At 38.3% G+C, this 24,291-nt stretch overlaps 1 protein-coding gene across 5 annotated transcripts in view; it reads right to left on the bottom strand.

The window, feature by feature from the left end:
* Positions 1-3,627: 3,627 nt before the first annotated feature.
* The window catches only part of RFC3 (replication factor C subunit 3), a 186,262-nt gene continuing 165,598 nt past the window's right edge, over positions 3,628-24,291 (bottom strand). For 3 of the 5 annotated variants that reach the window (XM_070577994.1, XM_070577998.1, XM_070577999.1), the window contains 8 exons: positions 18,226-18,363; positions 15,285-15,352; positions 13,155-13,252; positions 9,433-9,614; positions 8,252-8,388; positions 8,061-8,159; positions 4,131-4,200; positions 3,628-3,916 (listed from right to left, as the gene is read on the bottom strand). In XM_070577994.1, the coding sequence (XP_070434095.1) occupies positions 3,725-3,916; positions 4,131-4,200; positions 8,061-8,159; positions 8,252-8,388; positions 9,433-9,614; positions 13,155-13,252; positions 15,285-15,352; positions 18,226-18,363 (984 nt within the window). In that variant the 3' untranslated portion in view covers positions 3,628-3,724. Of the gene's footprint in view, positions 3,917-4,130; positions 4,201-8,060; positions 8,160-8,251; positions 8,389-9,432; positions 9,615-13,154; positions 13,253-15,284; positions 15,353-18,225; positions 18,364-19,652; positions 19,846-20,491; positions 20,961-24,291 lie in introns of those variants that run through there. The other 2 variants (XM_070577995.1, XM_070577997.1) reach the window with 2 other exon arrangements.

Here is a 24,291-nt window from a genome sequence, read left to right as displayed (position 1 = left end):
GATCAATAAAATCATCCAATCCAAAGAACAGAGGAAAAAAAGACTGAAGAAAAATGAACAGAGCATCAAAGACCTGTGGGACACAAGCATTCCAGCATATGAGTAACGGAAGTCTCAAAGGAGCTGAGAAAAAAGGTCAGAAAAAAGATTTGAATAAATAATGGCCAAAAACTCCCAAAATTCATACTATAATACCTATACTACTCATAATAATCTGGTCCAAGAAACTAAACAAAGCCCAAGTAGGATAAATGTAAAAACAACTACAACTAGACACATCATAGTCACCTTGCTAAAAGCCAAAAGATAAAAGAAAACATTGAAAATATCAAGAAGTGATGCATCCTGTAAAAGGGAACTATAAGGTTATTGTCCAACTTCTCACCAGAAATAATAGAAACCAGAAGCAACAGAATGAAATATTCAAAGTGCTGGAGGGAAAAGTAAAAATGAATTTAATAAATCAACCAAGAATTCTATAAATGAAGATAAAATAGATACATTCCAGATAAACAGAGAAAATTCATTGCTAGCAGACCTTAGCTACAAGAAATGTATCTACCACACAAAGTAGTCAAAAGAAAGCTGGAGTGGGGGCGGCCAGTGGCAAAGCTGTTAAGTTTGCACACTCTGCTTTGGTGGCCTAGGGTTCACCAGTTTGGATCCCAGGTGTGGACCTACACACCGCTTACCAAGCCATGCTGTGGCAGGTGTCCCACATATAAAATAGAGGAAGATGGGACAGACGTTAACTCAGGGCTAATCTTCCTCAAAAAAGAAAAAAAGAAAAGAAAAAAGCAAGCTGGAGGGGCTATATTAACATCAGATAAAGTAGATTTAGAGCAAGGAATATTACCAGAAATAAAGAGCAACACGTTCATAACGACAAAGGGTTCAAGACATTAGAAAGACGTAACAGTCCTAAATATGTATGCACCTAATGAGCTTCAAAATGCATGAAAACCCAAAAGAACTGACTTAGACAAATCCAATTATGACTGGAGATTCCAATATTCCTCTTAGTAAATGACAGAAAATTAACAAGGATGGAGAACACTTAAAAATATCTCTGGAAAATCTCAATTATTTGGAAGTCAAACGCCACAATTCCAAGTAATCATTGGGCCAAAGAAAAGAAATCACAAGTGAAATTAAAAAACAGTTTGCACTAAATGGAAAACATAAGCTATCAAAATTTGTAGAAGGAAGCCAGATAAGTATTCAGGATGAATTTACAATTTTAAGTATTAGAAAAGAATGGTCTAAAATCAATGATTTAAATGTCCATTTTAAGACCATGGGAAAATAAGGGCAAACTAAATCAAAAGCAGAAGGATGGGATTAATAAAGATAAAAAATATAATTAACAAAATAAAGAACAGATAACAATATAGAAAATCAATGAAATCAATTTTATAGAAACAACTCGAACGCTCATATATTGTTGGTAGGAACGTAAAATGGTAAAATCACTTTGGGAAACCGTTTGGCAACTTCTTAAAAGTTAAACTTACACCTGTCTTACGTCCAGTCATTCCATTCCTATGTATTTACTCAAGAGAAATGAAAACAGGTCCACAAAAATTATTCAGAGTGACTTTATTCATAATAAATAAAACCTAGAAACCCAAAGGTCCATACAGTGAATGGGTTTTAAAAGTGTATACATATACTGATCAATAAAAATTAAAGAAATTATTGAAATATGCAACTATATAGATAAACCTCAATTATAATTTTAAGAGAATGAAGCCTTAACCAAAAGACCATGGCATATTTGACTCTATTTCAACTCGTGAACAGGCAAAACTAATCTATAATGACAGAGAGCAGACCAGTGGTCACTTGGGTCAGGGTAGGGATGGACTGGCTGCAGAGGGACATGGAAGTAACTTTTTAGGGTGACGGAATCTGTATCTTGATTAGGATGGTGGTTACACTGAATACATTCATCAGAAATCAAACTGTAAACCCAAAATGGGTCTATTTTATAGTGCAAATTATACCTCATTTCTCTAAACCTGTTTGTTTTATAGAGATAATACCTACCTCCTCGAGTTGTAAGGTTATAATGAAATACTTATAAAGATGCAGTGCAATGCCCAGCATATAGTAAGCATTTCATTCTCCATCAATTCTCTGCCTGAACACTTGCTGTTTATAAAGAGCTCTCAAGCTTCCCCTACCATTATAAGATAGCTGCTGTTGAAAAGTTCTTCTGAGGGAACTAAAATCTCCCTCTCTAACCTATATCCATTGATCCTAAGTCTACACTCTCTCGAGCAGTGGTTCTCAAACTTAGGTATGCATCAGCATCACCTGCAGGGGCGGTACCACACAAAGACTGCAGAGGCCCATCCCCATAGTTTCTGATTCAGGTCTACAATGACAGCAGCAAGTGTGCATTTTTGAGCTCCCCAGATGCTGCTGCTGCTGGCCCAGGGATGCCACTCTGAGCAGCACTGCTCTAGAGAAGCCCAAATTATAAGGCTACTGATACTTCCAAGTGCATCATTTTGAACATTAGAAGACAGTTACTGTTTCTTTAACTTCTTTTTTTTCCAAATCCCAACCACCTTAGCTCTCCTAAACCTCACCTTCCCAGTTTTTTTGTGAGAGTGTCAATCATCCCTCCTAACACGCAGCCCCAGGACTGAAACTTCCACTGGGGCCTGGCTAGTACCCCCTACTCACCCAAAAAACACAACCATCATCTCTCTTGACCTAAACAGTCTCCCATAAGCCTCAAACTATGTGAGGTTTTGTGCGTGTGTGTGTAGCTGTGTCTATTAAACATTTCCCGATTGTCCATCACAGACTGACACAAGAGCAGGTCTCCCCGATATCCCTCTACAGGTTATGTAACTTATTTCAACTTAACACCTTTTATTTCGCCTTGTTAGTTGGGCGTTTTTTTTGAGTCCTGCTTCCATTGCCCAAAATTAAAGAAACTGTTCAGAGCCTGTTACCGAAATTTGTCAAGCAAATTCTTTGTTCCATGAACCCAATTTCTGAACAAAAAATGTTCCAAAGGACAGGACCAAGGACACAACAGTACACTTGTTCAAAGAGTAATTTCTATAGCAATATACCTTTGCTCCAAAACTACATGATGCATATTCATTAGGAATCTCAAGTACTTAATGAAAACATGCTTATTTCTTAGCAGCCAACCTAACACCAAATCTGTATCCTGAAAATAAAAGTTGGATTTCTGCAGAAATGGTACCTACAATTTTCTACATACCCATGCTATTATGTTTCAAAATTAATTCCTGTATTTCCTGCAAAAATAGAATTCTTGGTTGAGGGAAAACATGATTAAGGATAATGACTTGTCAAGCAAAGATTTATGTACCTGTGCCCAAAAATGGTCATCTGGAGGACATAAAATAATCTTTATGCGTAAATTTCCTCTGGCAGGTGAGCGACTGGATGGAAAATGGGAGGATCAACACCGCATACTTGGGTAACAAATATAAGTAAAGTCATGTTCCTGGACTTTAAAGTTTCTAGTTGTGTCCTCTCAATATATTTCAATAGTACTGAACCAATTATTTAACTTAGAGGATAATGACTAATAATTCACACAGGAACTACTACCAAAAAAACACAAATAAGACATGATCAAGTAAAATTAGTTTATTTTACCTGCAGCTCTTCTAATATAAACTGAATATAAATGCCGATACTGAGAAATGTTAGGAAGAATTACTGATGGATGTCAGAACATCATGCCTTCCAACCCGTCCTCCATGAACTTCTTATAAAGTGCCATAAATTTGGCCACAAATGCTTCCAAGTGGTAAATGGCTTTGCTCCCCAGCTGCAGACGATGTTCATAGTAAGCTGCCATCTGGGCCACTTCCCCTTTCAGTTGTCCATCACAATTATGTAGAAGTTCTGAGAGAAGGCCCTGAAGAAAGATAACTAGTAATTTAAAAAGTAATCATTTAAAAACATATTAGCTAAAGAAGCTTATTTCTCTCATTCGAAAAAGAAGTAAAACTTAATTAATAGGCTGGATAGAAAGGTGACAATATATCTTAGTAATGCAAAAGCCCTGGGACCACATACTCAAAGTCCAAATTTTATGGTTATAAATAGCTCAAGATCTGAAATCAGGTTACCTTCATTATTATTTCAGGAGGAATACAATGAGTTAGAAGCTCATAGAGTCTTCCACGAACTTCAAGGAGCCTACAGAAAACAAAATAATTAATATTTTGTGATAAAAATAAGAGGTAATTTTTCCAAGTACCTACCATGCTATCTCAATTTATGAATTGTAAAATCCAATATAGATATTTTCTTAAATGGCTTATCATATTCAGGATACATATAGAAGCTTTTCCTAATTTCAGTTCATTTTTCTAAAAGAAAATTTTCAGAACTGTTTTAAAGCCAGACAACATTTATATTCAGGATTATTATATGATACTATACAAATATTTATAAATACCATGAAAGTCCCAGATAAAAATCAAGACTTCATGCATAGTGAGGGCTTAGCTTATTCACACCAGGAATTTTAACACACTTTAATGACATATCAAGTAATATGTTTATTTTCCTCCGATAGATACCTAGGACATCTAGAAAATGGTCATGAAAAGACTAAACAATCACCAGTCAATTACACAAGTGAGAAAAGAGAATATAAGCATGATACATAATATAATGCTACTGCCTCAACTGCAAAGAAAAAAGCAACATGGCAGGGGAACAAAGCTGACTTGTCACAGAAGGGGCAGTACAAGAGGTTACAGGGAGGACAGAACCAGGCTGGCTACATGAATATGAACATTCCAACCTCTGTAAGCCCTTAATTCTAGGCCCTTCTCATAACATTTTCAGGAGGGAAAATGGTGAAGGTGGGAAATATACTTATGACTTTTAAAATAGCAAGAAAAAGCGACAAAATTATAAATACACATAAAACAAGTATTATCTTTATCTCTGTATATACTTACCTACCCTAAAAGGGAAAAGACTGTTCTGAATCTTTACTAAAATATCACAGATGTTCCATATTTTAGATCCATCAGGGAAGTGATTTATAAAAGATTTCTTAAAAGCAGAAATTCAGATCCCTTTCCTGGGACTCCAGGAGTATGAAGCTGTGCCACAATAAAACTAAAGATGAAAAAAAAAACTAGCATTTTTTGAGCACCTGCAAGGTGCGACACACTGTAACAAATAACTTAACTGAGTCCTCATCAGCTGTGAGGGAGCAGTATCTCCATTCTCTTTAGATGAAAAAACTATGGCTCAGATGGTTTAAGTAACCTGACAAAGATGACCATAGTCGAGGCATGATTTAGGCACAGATCTGTCTTCTCCAAAGTCCAAACCCTTCCAATGTCTGCCAAAGCACTTATTTAACCCCTTACTCTGTCCCAGGTTCACCACAGTACACTATCTATTCACCACAGCACTGCTCTCTTTTACTGAAAAGACGAAGTGCAGAGAGGTTAAGCTTTCATCAGAACTCATGCAGTTGAAGCAGAATTGTAATTCAAGTCTGACTCCAAAGCCCCTGTCCTCTCTCAGACATGGTTGTGTATCTCATAAATAAAACCCCATTATTAAGGATAAAAAAAATAGACATGACTAACACTGTGTAAAATTATTTTAATAATTATGCATTCAGCTTATTTCTGAAAAGTTAATTCAGGACATATTTACCTATACAACTGATCTGAAACTGCACTGTGTGCGTCTCAAGCATGCTCACATGTATCTCATTTTAGTCTGAGTTCATTTCAAATATGACTTAGTTTCTAAAAAATGAATACATTCTATATTTACTATATCTGTGCTGTTATTTCTTGGGGGCTGTAAGTGATAAAGAATACAAATTCTTCTGTCAGGGAAACATGGTATTCTAGAACTGTCTCTGCCTCCTTCTAACTGAATGCCCCTGAAAACATGACTATCTCCCAAAATATCAGTTTTCTTATCTACAAAATAAATATGGTAATACCACCTTCCTCACAGGACTATTATATGAATTAAATGAGATACAGTGTAAGAGCCAACATAATAATCGTTCAATAAATATTACTTGCTATTCAGTTTAGAAAATTACGACTTTTCTAAGAAAGATCAAATAAGAATCAAGACTATAAATATTGCAGCAAGACTGAAGGGTCAAAAATCAGAAGCAGCATTTGATACCGTGTGGACCAATGATCAGAACACCACCAGCCCTCCAAGTATTTTTGGACAGCCCCAAGCCTTTCTGGAATTGAGAGAAATTTCTTTTTATGCAGCACAAGGGACTCAATTCCCGAAATTGATAGTCTAAACAGGAAGTGGCACCTCTTCTTGAACAAGTTCATTTATGAGCTGCCAAAACCTGTTTGGAAAATTAGAGGAAAGGGTAGCGGCAGCTAGAAGAATTAAGCAAAGCAATAATCAACTCTAGTCTTAAAAATACATCCAATAACTCAAATATTGCAACATCTGTATCTAAACCTCTTAAAAGCAGGCGAGTTCTACTACCACTAATTTTTTTTCTTTAAAATCAGAACAAGAAAGTCGTCTTCAGTGTGGAAGTATTTTATGAAAGTAAAAGGCTCCTAAGTCACTCTTTGAATTTTCTCTCTTTAAAAGATGAGATTTCTTCACTGCTTATAGACATTTTACATAATGGAATGCACACTTTTTCCTAAAATCAAGGTTTCTTTTCTGAAGACTTAAAATGTGTGGCACTTTTTGAAAACTATTAATTTCTTCAACTAAAATAAACGAATTATAGGAAGTCAAAGCAAACTCTGATGAAATATTAAGCACCTATTATGAATGACTATCCACCTCCACTAATCTATATGGTAGCCCAAGAGAACATGTTTATAATTTCCATTGAAGATCTCTTAAAAAAATAAAAATTCATCAGCTATATCATCTAAAAGAAGAATTACGGTATTCATTTCAAGATTATTTTCACGTGAACCAGAGCAGCTTACGTTTTAGTAGTGGCACTCAGGCCTTTTCCTAAAACAATCAACAAGCCTCTCTAAAGTGCAAAGACGGTTTCTCAATTCCAACAGGCAATAAGAGTAGAAGTACGTTTCAGCGAACCTAAGGAAGCTTCAGGCTGCCCAAAGGCCTTAAGACTGTCACTCTCGATTTGGAGAAGAGATTGCCCTTCTCAAAGTTATCATAAATCAAACAAGTAGTGGTTAAGTAGTGGTTTTCAGTATGGTCCACTACTGCAGAACAGACTCACAGAAGAGAATGGAAACAACTGTGCAGCAAATGTGCCATGGAACACTTCCTAAACACTGATGGCTTATACACGTTCTCTTTTAAAGATCGGCACCTCAGCTAACATCTGTTGCCAAACTGTTTTTTTCCTTCGTCTTCCTCTTCTCCCAAAAGCCCCCCAGTACATAGCTGTATACTCTAGTTGTAGGTCCTTCTGGTTGTGCTGTGTGGGATGTCGCCTCAGCATGGCCTGATGAGCAGCGCTAGGTCAGAGGCCCAGGATCTGAAGTGACGAAACCCTGCGCGGCCGAAGTGGAGCATGCAAACTTAACCACTCGGCCACAGGGCCGGCCCCACACATTATTCTTCTTAACAGAGCCTATCATCATACACGAGCACAGGGTTTTCTAGTTCTCAATTCATTATCACACAATCCCTTTTGCTCTTCATAATAAAGGTACACGTATCCTTGGCAGTGTAACAATAACAGTATCTTCATTATACAAATGAAGAATCTGAAGCTCTAAGATGAAGTTACCTGCTCAAGTCATCTGAGATTCTGAAAGGAAAATTAAAACTTCCAAGATTTAATTTACGTATAAGTTCCACATTTGTCAATAGCTTAATAAAAGCCATGATACTACACACCAACTATTCTGAACCACTAAATTTCTAAAATTAAATCCTACCTTTTCTTTAAAAGTTTAGTATTAACTTTAAATAGATTTAATTATAATTTTAAATGGCATAGTATTAGTATACAAGTTTTACTCAGTATAACCTAAAACTCAGAATATCTGTACCGTCTCCATCATCAGACTTTTATGGCCGTCTTTTATACTGGTTACCTTTGTGGAGTCTGCTGACTGACAATAGCATTGGCAGTCTCCCTCAGATACACCTCCCAATCTGTTTCAGGGATTTCTTGATCTGCAGTAAAAGGATATCTACACGACAAAAAGAACAAACACAATAAATGAAATGGAAGTGTGCTTATGCCCCAAAATGTTTCCTGTGGTAACTGACCCCTTTCACTCACTGTTGCACTCTGCAGGCTTCACACATGAGTAGGGCTTTCCTGAGATTTCTGCAGGACTTCTCTGCAAGTCTGTGAGCCAGCTGTGAAGGAAGATTCAGACCCTCCTTCTTGCACACAGTAGTTAATACATGGCAAATCTACAAATAAAATAATGAACAAAAACGGGCAATCTGTCAGACAGCATACTGAGACAATTTCTGTTGATAATACCTTCATAGACCACTTCTGTTGTCACTACCCTACCCTAACCCACAGGCCCTTTAGCAGGAAGCCAGGGGGCTAGCCTAGCTGTCAGGAAGAGGCAGCAGCTGGCCCTGCAACGGAGGAAGACCTGGTTCCAGCTCCAAGCCTGCCAGCCTCCTTGAGGCAACAGGAAGGAGGAGACCCAGGGTCCCACAGTTGGTGGCAAGGACAGCGCTCACAGGACTGCCAAGTAGAGCTGCACAGGCTGAATTCTGCAGGACTCAGTGGGTGTTATTTGCATGCACTAAGATGTGAATAGTGCCCATGGGAGTGGTGTAACCTGGTAGTTCTGGCTGCTTTATAGACCGTTTCAACTGTATTCCCAAAATTCTTACAAGCGAAACTAATAATAGAGGTACTCACCCCTTTGCAACTAACAAAATGTCACATATCCCTACTTTGCATAAAACTGCCCAGAATCTATTAACAGCAGGAAAGCTGCTTATTGTGAGAAGTTAGGATTTTTACTGATAGCTATTAAGAATGATAAAGATAAAAATATGTATTACGTTGTTTCAGGCTAACTTTGGTGCCTTAACTAGGGATTAGGTATTTCCAAATTATCTTACAAAATCTATTTCCTCCATACTCAATTATTCTCCAAAGCCAAATAAATCTGGTTGAGGTAGAAAACACCAAATAACTAGCCCTTACTGAGTTTAGAAAAATTCAAAACACCTACTCATTTAACGTAAAAGATGATTTAGAGAACACTTTCTATATATTGGTATCTGGTATTTACTACCATATATATATATATATATATATATATATATATAATATATAGGTATCTACTAATGGTTAGCATCCATGCCACAGCTGTTAAGAATTACTAATACAATTTACCCTATTTTTACAAAAAAAACCATGACAGGATGTACACACAGTATTCACAGAATCTAAAGTGAATTTTTTCTGAAAAGTTTAATGTGACTTACATCTTCAATGCTGGGAGCAGGCACACGAACTGCCAGGCACCTACTACGAATAGGCGGTATCACTTTAGATGTAGAATTGCAACACAAGATCAACCTGCAGGTGGACATATACTTTTCCATGGTTCTGCGCAAGGCATGTTGAGCATCTTTGGTGAGTTTGTCAACTTCTGTCAATAATACCACTGAGTCAAGGAGAAACAAACGTTAACTTGATTATCTATCTCTTTCTCTTCCTCCTCATTATTCAGAGTGAAATCCTCAATAATAAGCCTGATATACTACTCTTCCCTTTATCAAGGACATATAAAAGTTATACAAGTGGTGAGAAGAACTTATTTCATTTTTATTCTTAAAAATTCTCAAACAAGCCTAAGAAACACGAGGCTAAATGAAGTTAAAGAGGTTACTCTGTTGTAGAATTTACTGCAGTCTTTATGACAGTTATATGCACTAAAAATCACTATTTAGAAAGAAGTAGGGACAGTAGTAGATAATCACCAAGACAAGGAGGGACTGTGCTGATTTCCCCAAAATATTTTATCTCAGGAGCATGTTTCTGTGGAACACCTTCAACGCCAGCACTCTAAGGAATATACTTTGGAAAGCAGTGGTGCAAGAGATGTAGCCAACAAGGCAAAAAGACCTCTGGTCACCTATACAGTAAGATTCCACCTGGCAAGAATCAAGGACTGGCCTTAAAGTGTTTCTGGAATCATACGCAGGTAGGGACTGAACCCAACTGTTGTATTTTCCGTTGTATTGAATTATTTCTAGAAGGTGGCCGTGGTAGCAGCGTAGCATTTGAATCTCTTCCCAAAAAACAGCCAGAACAACTAAAGATTCTAACATCTAAAACTCATGGACAACATTTATATCAAAAACAGGGGACAAACTTTGCCTAAGAACCCCAAATATCAGCAAGTGAGAACAAGTAACTATGGGAGGAAGTGGGTGGAATCCACTAGGTTTCTGACAGCCTTTAGAACAGGAGAACCCCAGGTCACCCACAAGAACACACTGGAAAGCATCATGAGCCAATCTGAGAACAGCATCCATTAGGATCAACTCATGGCTGGGAGCAAAGGAACCTTGATGCAATAAGGTTTGACAGAGCAGTAAACTGAAAATAACAAAATGAAGCCTCCTTCCAAGACAATCCTTCACAATGAGGAGAAATTCTGGAAAGAGAATCCAAATTGAACAGAATTAAGAACAACAGAGACGAGATTGATGTCAAAATCTGACAAAGACAGCACTGAACAAAAATTACTACAAGGGTCGGCCCAGTGTTGTAATGGGTAAGTTTGTGCATTCTGCTTCAGCGGCCAGGGGTTTGCACATTTGGATGCTGGGCACAGACCTATGCACCACTCATCAAGCCATGCTGTAGTGGCATCCCATATACAAAATAGAGGAAGACTGGCAAGAAATATTAGCACAGGGCCAATCTTCCTCAAGAAGAAGGAAAAAAAGTACTATAGACCAACTGATACAAAAATAAATCACTGGTAGGCAGAAAACAATTAACACATCATGATCAAGTGAGGTTTACTCCAGAAGCAGAAAGCAATTTCTTTAGAAGACCCAATAACATAATATGGTATTAGTAGAACTAGAAGAAAAATCATAAAACCACATTCATGGATGCAGAAGAAACATCTGAAAAACTTTAACACATATTCATGTTGAAAACATTCAGTAAAATAGAAATTGATGTATATGTTCTTACCATGATGGAATAGGATCAACTCATGGCTGGGAGCAAATGGAATAGATATACCTCAGGCCAAAATCCAGCAACTAACTAAACGTGGAAACCCTGAGACTCTCCTTCCAGAGTCATAAGAAGGATATCCACTGTCTCTACTACTACTAAACACTATGTCTGAGGTGCTGGCAAACATAATTAGGTAAGAGAAAGTATTTAAAGCCATACAAATTGGAAAGGAAAAGGAAAAATTATCTCTATTGACAGGTGATATGAATGTATATCTGAAAAACCAAAAGAAACAGTGGAAAGACTATTACAAACAAGAGAATTTAACCACAGAGTAGGATATAAATTAAGATATAAGAATCAGGGGCTGGCCCCGTGGCCGAGTGGTTAAGTTCGCGCACTCCGCTGCAGGCGGCCCAGTGTTTCGTTGGTTCGAATCCTGGGCGCGGACATGGCACTGCTCATCAGACCACGCTGAGGCAGCGTCCCACATGCCACAACTAGAAGAACCCACAACGAAGAACACACAACTATGTACCGGGGGGGCTTTGGGGAGAAAAAGGAAAAAATAAAATCTTTAAAAAAAAATAAATAAATAAATTAAATAAATAAAAAAAATAAAAAAAAAGATATAAACATCAATAGCTGTCATAAACGTAAACAAAAAATGAGAGAAGACTTCATTTATAGTGGCAATAAATAAATAAATGTAAATTTATTTTGAAATATAGAGAATGAAGTGGAAAGATAAGAAACAGGTAATTCACAGAACAGTAAAATGAGCAACGACCAAAAGAAAAATTATCATACTCACTAAAGAAAAACAAAACCCAAATGATTTATTTTCTCCAATTAAAAAAAGTTAAAAATAATTATCCAGTGTTGATAAATGTTGGGGAGGAATGGGCACTCCCAAACACTGCTATTGGTAGTATAAATCCATATCCTCTTTCAGATGAAGAATTTGGCAAACTATATCAAAAACATTAAGTGTGGGAGGGTCAGCCTGGCAGTGTACTGGTTAAGTTTGTGTGCTCCACTTTGGCAGCCCAGGGTTGGCAGGTTCGGATCTTGGGCACAGACCTACCAGCACTCATCAAGCTGGCACAGATGTTAGCTCAGTGGCAATCTTTCTCAAGCAAAAAGAGGAAGATTGGCAACAGACGTTAGCACAGGGACAGTCATTCTCACAAAAAAATAAGTAAATAGTATGTTCTAAAAAAATATACATTAGGGCTGGCCCGGTGGCACAGCTGTTAAGTGCGCATGTTCCGCTCCTCAGCGGCCCGGGGTTCACCGGTTCGGATCCCAGGTGTGGACATGGCACCGTTTGGCAAAAGCCATGCTGTAGCAGGTGTCCCACATATAAAGTAGAGGAAGATGGGCATGGATGTTAGCTCAGCACGAGTCTTCCTCAGCAAAAAGAGGAGGATTGGCAGTGGTTAGCTCAGGGCTAATCTTCCTCAAAAAAAAAAAAAATATATATATATATACACATATTAAATGTTGGCATACTTATCACAAAATCTTCTGTAAAAATGTATCCACATATTATTAACCCTAGCAGGTATTGAGAAAAATGTTAACAGTAACTGTCCCTGGATGGTGAGATTAATTTTCTTTTCGTTTATTTAGATATTTGATGATAAACATATAACTTTGATCCTAAGAACACTTATTTTTAAATCATGCAATTTCTCATTTTAAATTAAGTGTTTTCATTACTCATCCAGTTCTAAAATAACATATGGGTGGCTCAAATAGTCCCCTGTCCACCAAAATTCAATTCCATTACACTATAAACTCCTGTGAATACAGAGATCAGGCCTCTTTTATTCATTTTTATATCCAAAAAATAAGGTAGTATAGTCCCTGGTATAGAACAAGAGGTTAATAAATATTTGCTAAACGGATGGAATTTACATTTCCCACTACATTTTCTCTTATACTCATTGCTTAGAATTTAAGTGTCTGCCTCATCAAAATAAATCTGTTTATCACACACCTTTAAAATCTCTTTGAGAATTTGTTTCAAGTTGCTGTGATTGTGCCACTGTTTTCAACATCTCCTGAATCACTACCCGGTCACTATTCCCAGCATCACTATACAAAACAAAAATAATGGTAAATATACATGTAAATATTTAGAAAGTTTATGCCTTTATTCTTAATCTGTTACTATAAGAAAAATGTTACAGATCTTAAGTGGTTAAAATTTTAATCAAGATTAGTAACACCTAATTACATTCACAAACCTTTAAAAGTGAAGTATTTTAGGGTCATTAAAAATACTAACAATAGTCTAGTACTCAATTACAATTTGATTTACATCACTGAAAACACTACACATGTTCTTATATTAAGTTTGTGGTTACTTAAAAAGAGTAGTAACTAATAATCAACAGTTTATCAAATACTTTGACACATCTGTACCCACTATAGTTAATAATTAGTTACAGCTAATTTCTTACTGTAAGAGTATATAATATATTCTTATATATTATACTCTCAAAATATAAAAATAACTCTTTGAAACAAATGTAATCTCTATTGCTCTTCCCCATCCCCAAAATAGCAAAGGTCTGAGAGAGAACAAGCCTAGACAAGTCCACTCCCAGCAGTACCGTTGAGCTGATTCAGCAGCTAAGCAGGGGAGAGGATAAGCAAATGGTGTCTAAGATACAAACTCAGAACTCTGGGAGCTGTTGATTTATGGGCATGAGCTGTCATTTATACCCACATCATTACTTTAGCACTTAAGTCATGCACCTCACAAACCAACATAAGTCACCTAGTTAATCCAGGCTGAACGTTAATTTCAAACACCTGAAAAACAATAGGCTTAACCTTTAATTGGCTATTCTTGCTACAGAGGAATTCACAATGAGAAAAAAAAGGCAAAGCAACCAGCTTTCATTTATTTTCCCAAACAGCCATCAAGTCTTTCTCAATTCACTATTAGCAGATCAACACACCTAGAGCGTTCCCTGTACGATCATTTCCTAGTCAAGAATCCAAAACATTCCTCTTTTGTCTATAGAATTAACACTGTACTTTTATGATCAGACCGTTTCCCACCAACCTTATTTCTATTAACTTTCTTTGACACACCTAGGAAAAATAATGATACCTGTCTCTTATGAGGACTAAATATAAGACATGAAAAGCTTTTCACACAGTGCCTGCTACTGAACACACATTAGCTTATTCCTCCTGCTCCATTCAGTATCGAAATGGATGTTTATTCACCTCTCCATGCCATTGCTCACAAAGCTGCCTTTGCCTGAAGATATCCTTGATTCTGTTCTCCTTGAAGAATGTTATCAGGCCCCATAGAACTCGCAAGGTTTAGCCAACTTTGCTCCCAATACAACCATTTCTGCACCACTCAGTTAAGGAGTACTTAACTGCTGTGGTGAGAGTTTTCATGTGCCTCCCAACAAGATCCTAATCTTATCTCATGACAGACAATACAGACATTGATTGGTAGACTATTCTAATACCCTCTAATGAAGAAACAAAGGAAATGGCAAAGAAGGATATGGTAATCCAAATTCACTTTCTGAAATATTCACTACAGACATTACAAACTTTTTAGACACACTTTGCTCATCAGTTCTGAGTCAACATAATTTAACAAAACATTACTATGCAACATACTTTGTGTACATACTTTGTGTAAAACATCGAGCTCTGTAGAGTAAGAAAACAATTAAAATTATTTAATTCAGGGGTCTCAGAGAGAAGGGAAAGTAGGAAGGTCCTAGGCTCCCTATTCAAAGAGGGCAGCTTCACTTTTATCTGTTTTATATTCTGCATTTCCACACATGACTTTATTTCAAGAATGGGTTCCATTCTTTTAAAAAAAAGTCTTGGGGCCAACCCTATGGCAGAGTGCTTACATTCGCATGCTCCGCTTTAGCAGCCCAGGGTTTCAGCAATTCGCAGACATGGCACTGCTCGTCAGGCCATGTTGAGGTGGTCCCACACGCCGCAACTAGAAGGACTCACAACTAAAATATACAGCTATATACTGAGGGGATTCAGGGAGAAAAAGAAAAATAAAATCTTTAAAAAAAAAAAAGTCTGAACACCACTATTCTAAAATGCTTCTTTCTACATAATAGCAACTTACCTGGGATTAACTTCAAGGTGGTAATTGCTTGCAATAGTGCTAATTTCAATTTTCTTTTTAGATGGAGTCTATGGACAAAGAAAATAGTGGGTTTTTTTTTTTTTACTGTTTATTGACTATTTCTCTTTTCTGTATTTCATTTTCTTAATTATATAAACAATTAACACTTATTAAAAAAATAAAACTTTAGATACACCACTAATGTTTTAACTTCATTAATCCATTCTTAATGTGCAGATAAACAAATACGTTTTTATATAAATTGGGTCACATCACATATCGTGTTTTTGTGATTACTTTTTTCTTTTACCTCCAGAAATCTCCAATCCATCCCTAGTTATCAGCAGATTATCACTGTAAACAATGTTTATGCCCTTTCAGTCTTTTTGATAACACACAAAAACACAAGCAAATATATTTCTATATGTTTACATAGTATGTTTCTTCTAAAAAATTAAAATTAAAAAAGAGGCATCATATATATTTTCTCTGTGTTTTGCTTTCCTACTTTACAATACATCTAGGCAATCCCTCTCAGACAACTGGTATAGGGTGATATAGCTGTCTATCAACCTATAACATGGATGTCCCAAAACCAGTCATACGGATGGGCATTTTGTTTCGTGTTTTTTGCCATCTCAAATAATTCCACAATTAACATCCTTGTACATATATCTCACACACTGCTTTCACTTCTATATAACAGATTCTCAATAAAGGATTTGCTGGATTGAAGATGATATGTTTTCTAAACTTTTATATGTGTGTATATGTATAACCAGCCTACTTTCCAAAAAAATCTAACAATTCACTTTTCCACTGGCAATGAATTCTCTTCTCCAACATTCCCCATCTGCAGTAGGTTTTATCATGCCTTCAATTTTTGCCAATTTGATGAGTATATAACAGACTCATGCTGCTTCTCCGTATCACAAAAGTTAAACATCTTTACATATGTTTACCGGCCATTTACATCTCTCTCCTGTGACAACTTATTCAATTCTACCAGGCTGTCTTTCCATTGTCATTTTGTAAAATCTTTCATATAACATGTTCCTTTCAAATATTTTTTTGACAATCTTTCATCTTTCTATTGATTTTATGTATGTTATCTTCTATCATACAAACTTTTAAAATTCATATAGTCCAAGTATGTATTTCTTCTCTTATACAGATTCCATGTTTTCTACTAAAAGGTATTCTTGAGCCACAGGTGTTTATATAGTCTATGAAATTTTATTCTAAGAAATTTAGTGTTTCATTATAACATTTAAGTCTTTAATTCATCTGGAATTTATCTTTATAAATTGTGCATCAGAGAGATTCAACTTTATTTTCCTCTGGGTAGGTAACCAGTTATGCCAGCACACTTCGGTAACTTACCCTTTCCCTACTGATTTGAAATAGACACCCTGTCATATTTCTGGGCTCTCTATTCAGTTCCACTGCTCTAATTCTCTATTCATGCCAATACAATACTGTTTTAATTACAGTAGCCTAAAATATGATTTAATATCTGGTAACACAAGTCCCACTTCACAAAATCTTTTCCAAAATTACAATAGCTAGTCTCAGGAATGTATTCTTCCATATGTACTTTAAGACTATTTCATATAATTTTTTAAAAACTTGGATTTTAATTGAGATTTCACTGGAATTTATACTGTAACTTGGGGAGAACAGATACTTTTAAATATTAAGCCTCCCATCTAAGAACATGCCACATCCTTCCATTTGATCAGCTCTTGATTTTTGTCCTTTTATAAGACATTACAGTTTTCTTCCTACAGATGCCACATCTTTCTTCTTAAATTTGTCCCTACATATTTTATAGGAATTTCCACCAGGAGGTATCACTAACATCTCAAACTCAATGTGTCTAAACACAAGCAAATCCACATTAGCCTAAAATCCATTTATCCTCCTAAAGATTCTAACAGCACTACCTACCTCCAGTCACTCAGCATGCATTTTTTCAGTGCCTAATATGTACAAGACACTATACCAGGGGTAATGACGAATGTGAAAATGAATATGACATGTCCCTTACAAAATTTCAAAACAAATACAATCTTATCAAAGGAGAAGATGTATAAACAATTATAAACAAGGCAAAACAAAGTACTCTAAAAAGTATAAACTACAGATTGTAGAAGGAAAACTTAATTCCAATGGGGTTCAGGGGCACTTCTGAGATGAGATATTTCAGCTATCAAACATCTCTCTAAGGAAGGAATATAAAAATGCACTGTATGTTATGAGGGTGGAAAGCTCAGCCAGGGCAAGACTATGGGAACTCTCTGAACATCCCAGAGGCTCACGCTTCCTTTCCCAATCATTCAGCTGCCCAACCTTTACCAAGGCGCCTGATGCCACATTTAAAATTTTTCTCAAATCACTCACTTTCCATACCCACTACTGCTCTCAGAACAATGAACATTAGAAACTTGAGTTCTGGCTCCAGTGGAGACACTGATTTATTAGGTAATCTGAAATAAATCCCACCACCTACATTTTACCCAAAATCTCCTGTTGCTCATATTTCCTCTCTAACATAATTGCCTTTGGTCTAGTTGTAATACTCAGGTCTATAAATCTGTACCTCTCAATCCTGTTCACCAGAATTACCTGTGAAATTCTTACTTAAATCATACCTTGGGCAGCGATCGTGCAGGGTGTGTGGCATATATAACGAGGATTGAAAATCCCTGCTACAGAGGGCGAAAGGGGTGATTAGGCACACGTGTATGGTGATGGTTATAATTAGTCTTTGGGTGGTGAACATGATGTAACCTACACAGAATTTGAAATATGTTACGATGTACACCTGAAAGTTATATAATGTTATAACCAAATGTTACTGCAATAAAAATAATTAATTAATTAAAAAAAGAAAATCTTTGCTATAAATATTTGGAGGGCCTCCAAGTAAACTGCTTACTGTGATGGTCTGATGTTCAATTCTCAATTTTTCCACTCCAACTCCATAAAGTTCACGTAGAATACACATAATTCTTGTCTTTTTTCCAGCACCTGACGGTCCATACACTAAGAGATGAGGAAAGTCACCACATTGCACCTGGAAAAAAAAGAACGAGGCATTTTCCCTAGACAAACAACTGTTCTAGGCAGAATTAAACTACTTTCTAAGTATCAAACATTTTGTGCCTCACCCTTCAAATGTATGTGTATATGTGCGTGTGTGTGTGTGTGTATATACAGAGACAGATTTTTCTTCAATTAGCTCTAAAATGTTGATTATACCCCTGGCATAAATTTTATATAACTTATATACCTTGTATAGTACGAGTATGTTATCAACTTAAATACCATTCTTGGCACCTGGGGCTTGATCCTGCTGGGGATACTCTTGAAACCAGCATAAAAATACCCCACAGTATTAACCCACCCAAGGGGCAGGGAAGTTGGAGTATGTTACGCTCTCTCTCATCAATCTTTTGTGGATGAGGGGTGGGGGGAAGGGAAGGCATTAATTCCCAGGCATTTCAAGGCTGCTTAGGGGTGTCAGCAAGAGACAGCCTTCAGGAAGCACAGAGACAGGGAGCTGGCAGTCAGTCTGTGTGCACCTACAAGTTAAAAGCAAGGGGCTGGGGCAGGGCACTGACAGCGCTGCATTACACTACCAGCTTCCCAGGTGACTGTGACCATCAGTCAGGTTTGGGAATCAGGGCAACGAAGGCTATCAAGATGAGGAGAACAGCGACCTTAGCTTCAGGTGCAGAAAATCTTGTGGAGCCAAAGTTTTGTAAATAACCATTATAGAAAAAAAGGAACAAGTGTCTTAAAAGAAGTGCTTATTACAGTGAATTTTAATAGTTTGTAAATGACACATAAAGCTAGTATATTAAATTTTCATCCAAAATATTTATTCCAAATTCTGCACAGCAAAAAAAATGGCCGTAGAAAATAAAATGTATCCTATGGCTAAAAAAGTTGAAGTCAAAGCTATTGTAGGAAAACACAATTTGCCTATAAATGAAGTATACAGCTGTAAGAGACTTATTTTAAATTAGTATAGATGGAATACCAATAATAAATGAACTAAAAAAAACTTTCAGTCTCGCAACATGATCAACTTTTCTAATGTCTTTCATAGATAAGGATGGGGTTCCTTTTTTTTATTATTTCTCATTTCAAAAAAAGGACTTAGGGGCCGGACCCGTGGCCTAGTCGTTAAGTTCCCAGGCTCCACTTCCGAGCCCCAGCTTCTGCTCCCAGGTGCAAACCTACACCACTCCTTGGCAGACATGCTGTGGTGGCAACCCACATACAAAACAGAGAAAGACTGGCACAGACGTTAGCGCAGGGTGAATCTTCCTCAGCCAAAAAAAAGTAGTTAAATAGTACCTGTAATTCCGGGAAAGGTGGGGATAGGAAGACCACATTGCTGAGCAAAAACACTTCCATCAACATAGGGTACTTTTAGGCTCTTAAAAGGAGATAAATAGCTCCCACAGCCTCTAGATTTTTCTCCTCAAGACCCTTCTTCCCTTTCCGTTCCCTAGAAGATTCAGTTTGCTTTTCACAAAACACTACCGTTAGACACTTTAATCAACTACTACATAAAAATTGGCATCAGGATGGGGAAAAGAAAAACAACCTTCCATAACGAACTAAAGACAACCTAATACAATCTATTTTAGAATTAGAAATGACCTTAAGAATTAATATAATCCAAATCCTTCCTTTCTGTAAATTGGAACGACATCAAGGAATTTTAGGTAAGCCTGATAACGAGTCAGTCAGATGAACCCTCCGAAGGCCTCCCATCTCACTAAGGATTCAATGGATCCGCCCCCCCACGCTCCCCATTTGCTGTCACTCTGCCCGCCGGCCCACTAGTCTCCAGCTACACTGGCCCTTAGGAAGGTCCCTAGAACAGGCTGTGCACACTCCTGCCTCAGGGATTTTGCACCTGCCGTTCCCTCTACCTGGCCCACTCTTCCCCTGATTTGTGTATCGCGGGCTTTCTCACTGCCTTCAAGTCTTGGCTCAGATGACAATTCTCAGCGAGACTTCTCTCGTTCACACGCACGTCCCCCGCCCCACTCTCTCTCCCCCTCCCCGTTTTGCTTGTCTCGAGCCTCCATCACCCTCCGCGGCGGGAGGGGGATGCACCGCTCCTCAGGGCCGCGGACCCCCGCGCTGGGGGCCTGCCCGCCGCCCGCCCCGTCCTGCCCACTCACCAGGTTGCGCAGCTGCGCCGCCTGCTCCTTGTGATAGTCCAGCCGTCCCAAGGAGCACGGCCGGTATTTGTCCACCCAGAGGCTCATGGCAGCTCGCGTTCCCCGGGCTCGACACTTGAAAGTCCCGCGCGCGCGCTCGCGCCCCCCACGCGAACGCGGAGACGAGATTTCCCGCGAGTTCCAAACCTTGTGACGTCACTACCGGCCGCGGTCTCGTAAAAGACTTAAGGACGGAAGAACTACGGAAGCCTAGCGTGGACAGAATTGACCGCAGCGTCGGTAACACCCAGTTTTAATGTTCATTGTTTGGTCATTTTCTCTTTGTTCTCACCCTCTGTGACAGTTCAACAATTATTAAGCAAAATTGGAAATTGGACTCTGATACTCCAGGCGTTAAATCCGGGTACCTCGGAGAAGCCACTCTTCGATTCTTTCCGTTCGTTCATCAGTCAGTCGTTCGTTCTACAGAAACCTATAAAATATTTACTACGTGGAGCTGTGTTCTTAGCTCTAGAATATATCCGGCTTGGGGCTTTTCTTGGCAGGCACCCAATAAAGTTTTATTGAATAAATTCCTAAAAACAAGAGCAAATGTTTTCTCTCTTTATCTCTTTGTCTCAAGATTCTTACTGTATTGAAAGCAAAAAAATCTAAAGTTTACGGAAAGCTATAGCAATGTGGCCCCTCAAACTACACCTCTCGAATGCACTTTCCTAGGTGTACATAATATCAATTCCTTATTTAATTTATGCTTTTATTTTACAAATTTTTCAGAATCTAAATGTTGTCATTTGATTGCAAGGTCTCACAGGACAGGAATTGATTTCCAAATGATTAATAACCTTCTATCAAGCTGCCCCCCTCATTCATTTATTAAACAAGAATTTATTATACTCTTTTATGAACCACCATATTTGCTGAATTGTTCCTGTGGGCAAAGATACCCTGTGGGCACAGTTAGTGTCAAGATTATGTTTTATCTCTATTCTCGAGAAATTTTCTGAAACAAGCCTGGAAGTCTACCTCCAGGCCTTTGCACTTAACTTTTTTCTCTTCCTGGACCGCTTTGTCCAAGTGTTAACAGAGCCGATCCCTCGCTTCCTTCAGGGTATTTGCTCAAAGTCATCTCCTTAGTGTGGCCTCTCTGATCACCCTATGTAATACTGCAAAACTCTCCACACTCCCTGTGCTCCTCCCCTTTTGAACTGGGTTGGAGGAAAAAAGTGTTGAAATTAGAAGGTAAAGGAAATCGGAAGCAAAGGTATTGAAGTGTCATCTATGTGGATACTGGAATCATGAAAAATAATAATGGAAAAAATTGCTGAAAGGAAGAAAGTGAACCAGGTGATAAAATGATCAGTGAAGTGACATTAGTAGCAATGAACATGACAGTCAAGTTCAACAGGGAGGAAAAGTAGAGAGAGGAGTCTGAAGATGTGTTTCAAAGTTGACAGAGTTTCTAAAAAAGGAGAAATGATGTGGAGGAGACAACAATACACAAAAAAAGACACTTAGCTCACCTACGGTTGCCAGATTACACAAATGAAAATACAGGAGGCCAAGTTAAATTTGAATTTCAGATAATTTTTTAGTGTAAGTATGCCCATGCGATATTAACAGTAATATTGCATGGGCATACTTATACAAATATATGTAAATATATGTACGCATATACTTGTTTATCGGAAATTCAAATTTAATTGAGTATTCTGTATTTTATATGACAGTTCTACTCCAGACCCTTGAATATACAGAATGTGAGAGAGGGCTGCAGAGAAAGTAGGATCCTGGGAGAGAAACAGAACATGAAAACAGTGTTCAGAGAAGGTATGAATATAGAGCAGTGGCTAGCAACTACAGCCCCACTCGCTTAATGTCTCAGGTTCCTCTGCCGGGGTCCAGCCCCAGCTGAGTCCAGGGTCTCCCAAAGGGACGGACGGAGTCGGCGAGAGAGAGACGCAGTGAGACAAGGAGTGAGGTTTCCAAGTCTAACTTTATTTTGTGTATGTATGATTTATATAGGGCTCAGGGTATGCAAGGATGATTTCCTGAAACAATCCCAGTACATATTTTTGGCTTGCGTAAGCAGGTTTTTGCAAGGTAGACAATAGTCCTAAGAGTAATTGATTGCAAGGTAGACAATAGTCCTAAGAGCAATTGATTGTGTGTAGGCCCGGGGGGAGTCAAGCTTCTGTAATTCTTTATTTCAAGGAGGCTACCCGCACCCGCCTCCTGACTCAATGGGCCGTGGCAACCACCGTCCTCCCAGAGAGATCTGTGGGGGCTACAGATTTCTTTGTTCCCTCTCCACTCCCATCGCTTTACCCGACCAAAGGACGGGTCAGAATGTTCTTTCCCTAGAAGATGTTTTTTCCCCAGAACTTTCCCTAGAATATTGCGTTGTATCATTCTCATTCCCAGGGCCGGGCTGACTTCCCCTGAAATAACCCCAGGTGCAGAATAGAGTAAGCAGAAGAAGGAAAGTCAGAAGTACCAGGAAGATTTGTTGCAGGGGCAGCCTGGTAAATTCCCTTGAGGGTCGCCGTGCGTCCCCTCATCTCTCTCCCCGACCGTGTCACAAGGCAGACGCTTAACTTGTAGGCTGACGGCTCCCAGCAGCAAGGCAGGTTTAAATATAGCTTAGATCTTTCCCTATTGTCCCTTGGCGAGTGCCTTGCACGTCTGCCAGTAGCACCGCCGGACCTTGTCACACAGCGGTGGTAGCTAAGCCTGGAGACCGGCTCCCAGCATTCCTCAGCTCAAAATGGGGTTAATGAATCCTGTTTCACGTGGCTCATTTGAGGATTAAGTGAGGTAATATAAACACCTACTACATAGAAGGCACTCAATCATTAGTAGTTATATTTTATTGAGAAGAGACATATTCACAGTGATGCAGGATGAGGGGACATGAATACAGAGATGGTAAGAACAGATCAAGGTTAAATCTGCACTCAGATCAGCTGAACAGAAATGATAAAGTTGCCATCTTATACTCGTAACTGAGGGCTATGAAGAACCAACCCAACCTTCCAAAGGCCCTCAAGGTGAAGGATTGTGTTACGCGCGCTCTTCTGCTCCTGACCCTTGGCAGTTCCTCCTAATGCAGCTTACTGTGGCAAATTGTAATCTGTTCTTGCCAGAGCCAGGAGTAAGCTTCTTCTCTAGGCTAGATCTAATTTTGGTCATTTAAAGAGAAGTAATGAGGCAGAAATTTCATGATTTCAAGAGGCCAAGAGACTAGTTAAGAGTGTATGTGTTGTCAACTTAAAAAAGTAAATTGGCCAGTAGTTTTACCACAAAATGAGTTTTTCCAGGAACAACCAAAAGAATTGCAATTTCAGGATATGCACACTATGGCAAACTATAAAAATCCGAAGAAACGAAGGCTTGGCTTTATAGAGGGGAAAGGGAGTTGGGAGGGGCCTTAATGAAAAGTCCGCTGGAGGAAACTGGGACTTCTCATTGGTTGCCTTGCTACAGTCTCTCATTGGCTGGGCTGTTCCCAGCTGGGGAGAGAAATCTTCCTTCCTCCTGCTGGATGGTAAATTGGAAAACACCTTCCTGTCAGAGATGTAAGCCTATGTCTCTGTCTCTTCCAGTTTGGTGTAGTTGGCTGTGTTCAAGCTCCCATACGGGCCTCCATGAGTCCAATTTAGTTGGAGTTTCTTTTGTTCATTTCACAGTGTAATTTTACTTGCTCTTTATTCTCTATTCAAAACAATACTAAAAAAAAGACGTGATCACTTGGACTTCACCCCCACACTTGTGAGTTTTCTTCTTTTTTAATGTGTCTGAGC

This window comes from Equus przewalskii, chromosome 16 (genome assembly GCF_037783145.1).
Source record: "Equus przewalskii isolate Varuska chromosome 16, EquPr2, whole genome shotgun sequence".
Lineage (NCBI taxonomy): Eukaryota > Metazoa > Chordata > Mammalia > Perissodactyla > Equidae > Equus > Equus przewalskii.
The sequence above is the reverse complement of the archived record's forward strand: the minus strand, read 5'-3'. Positions and strand labels throughout refer to the sequence as shown.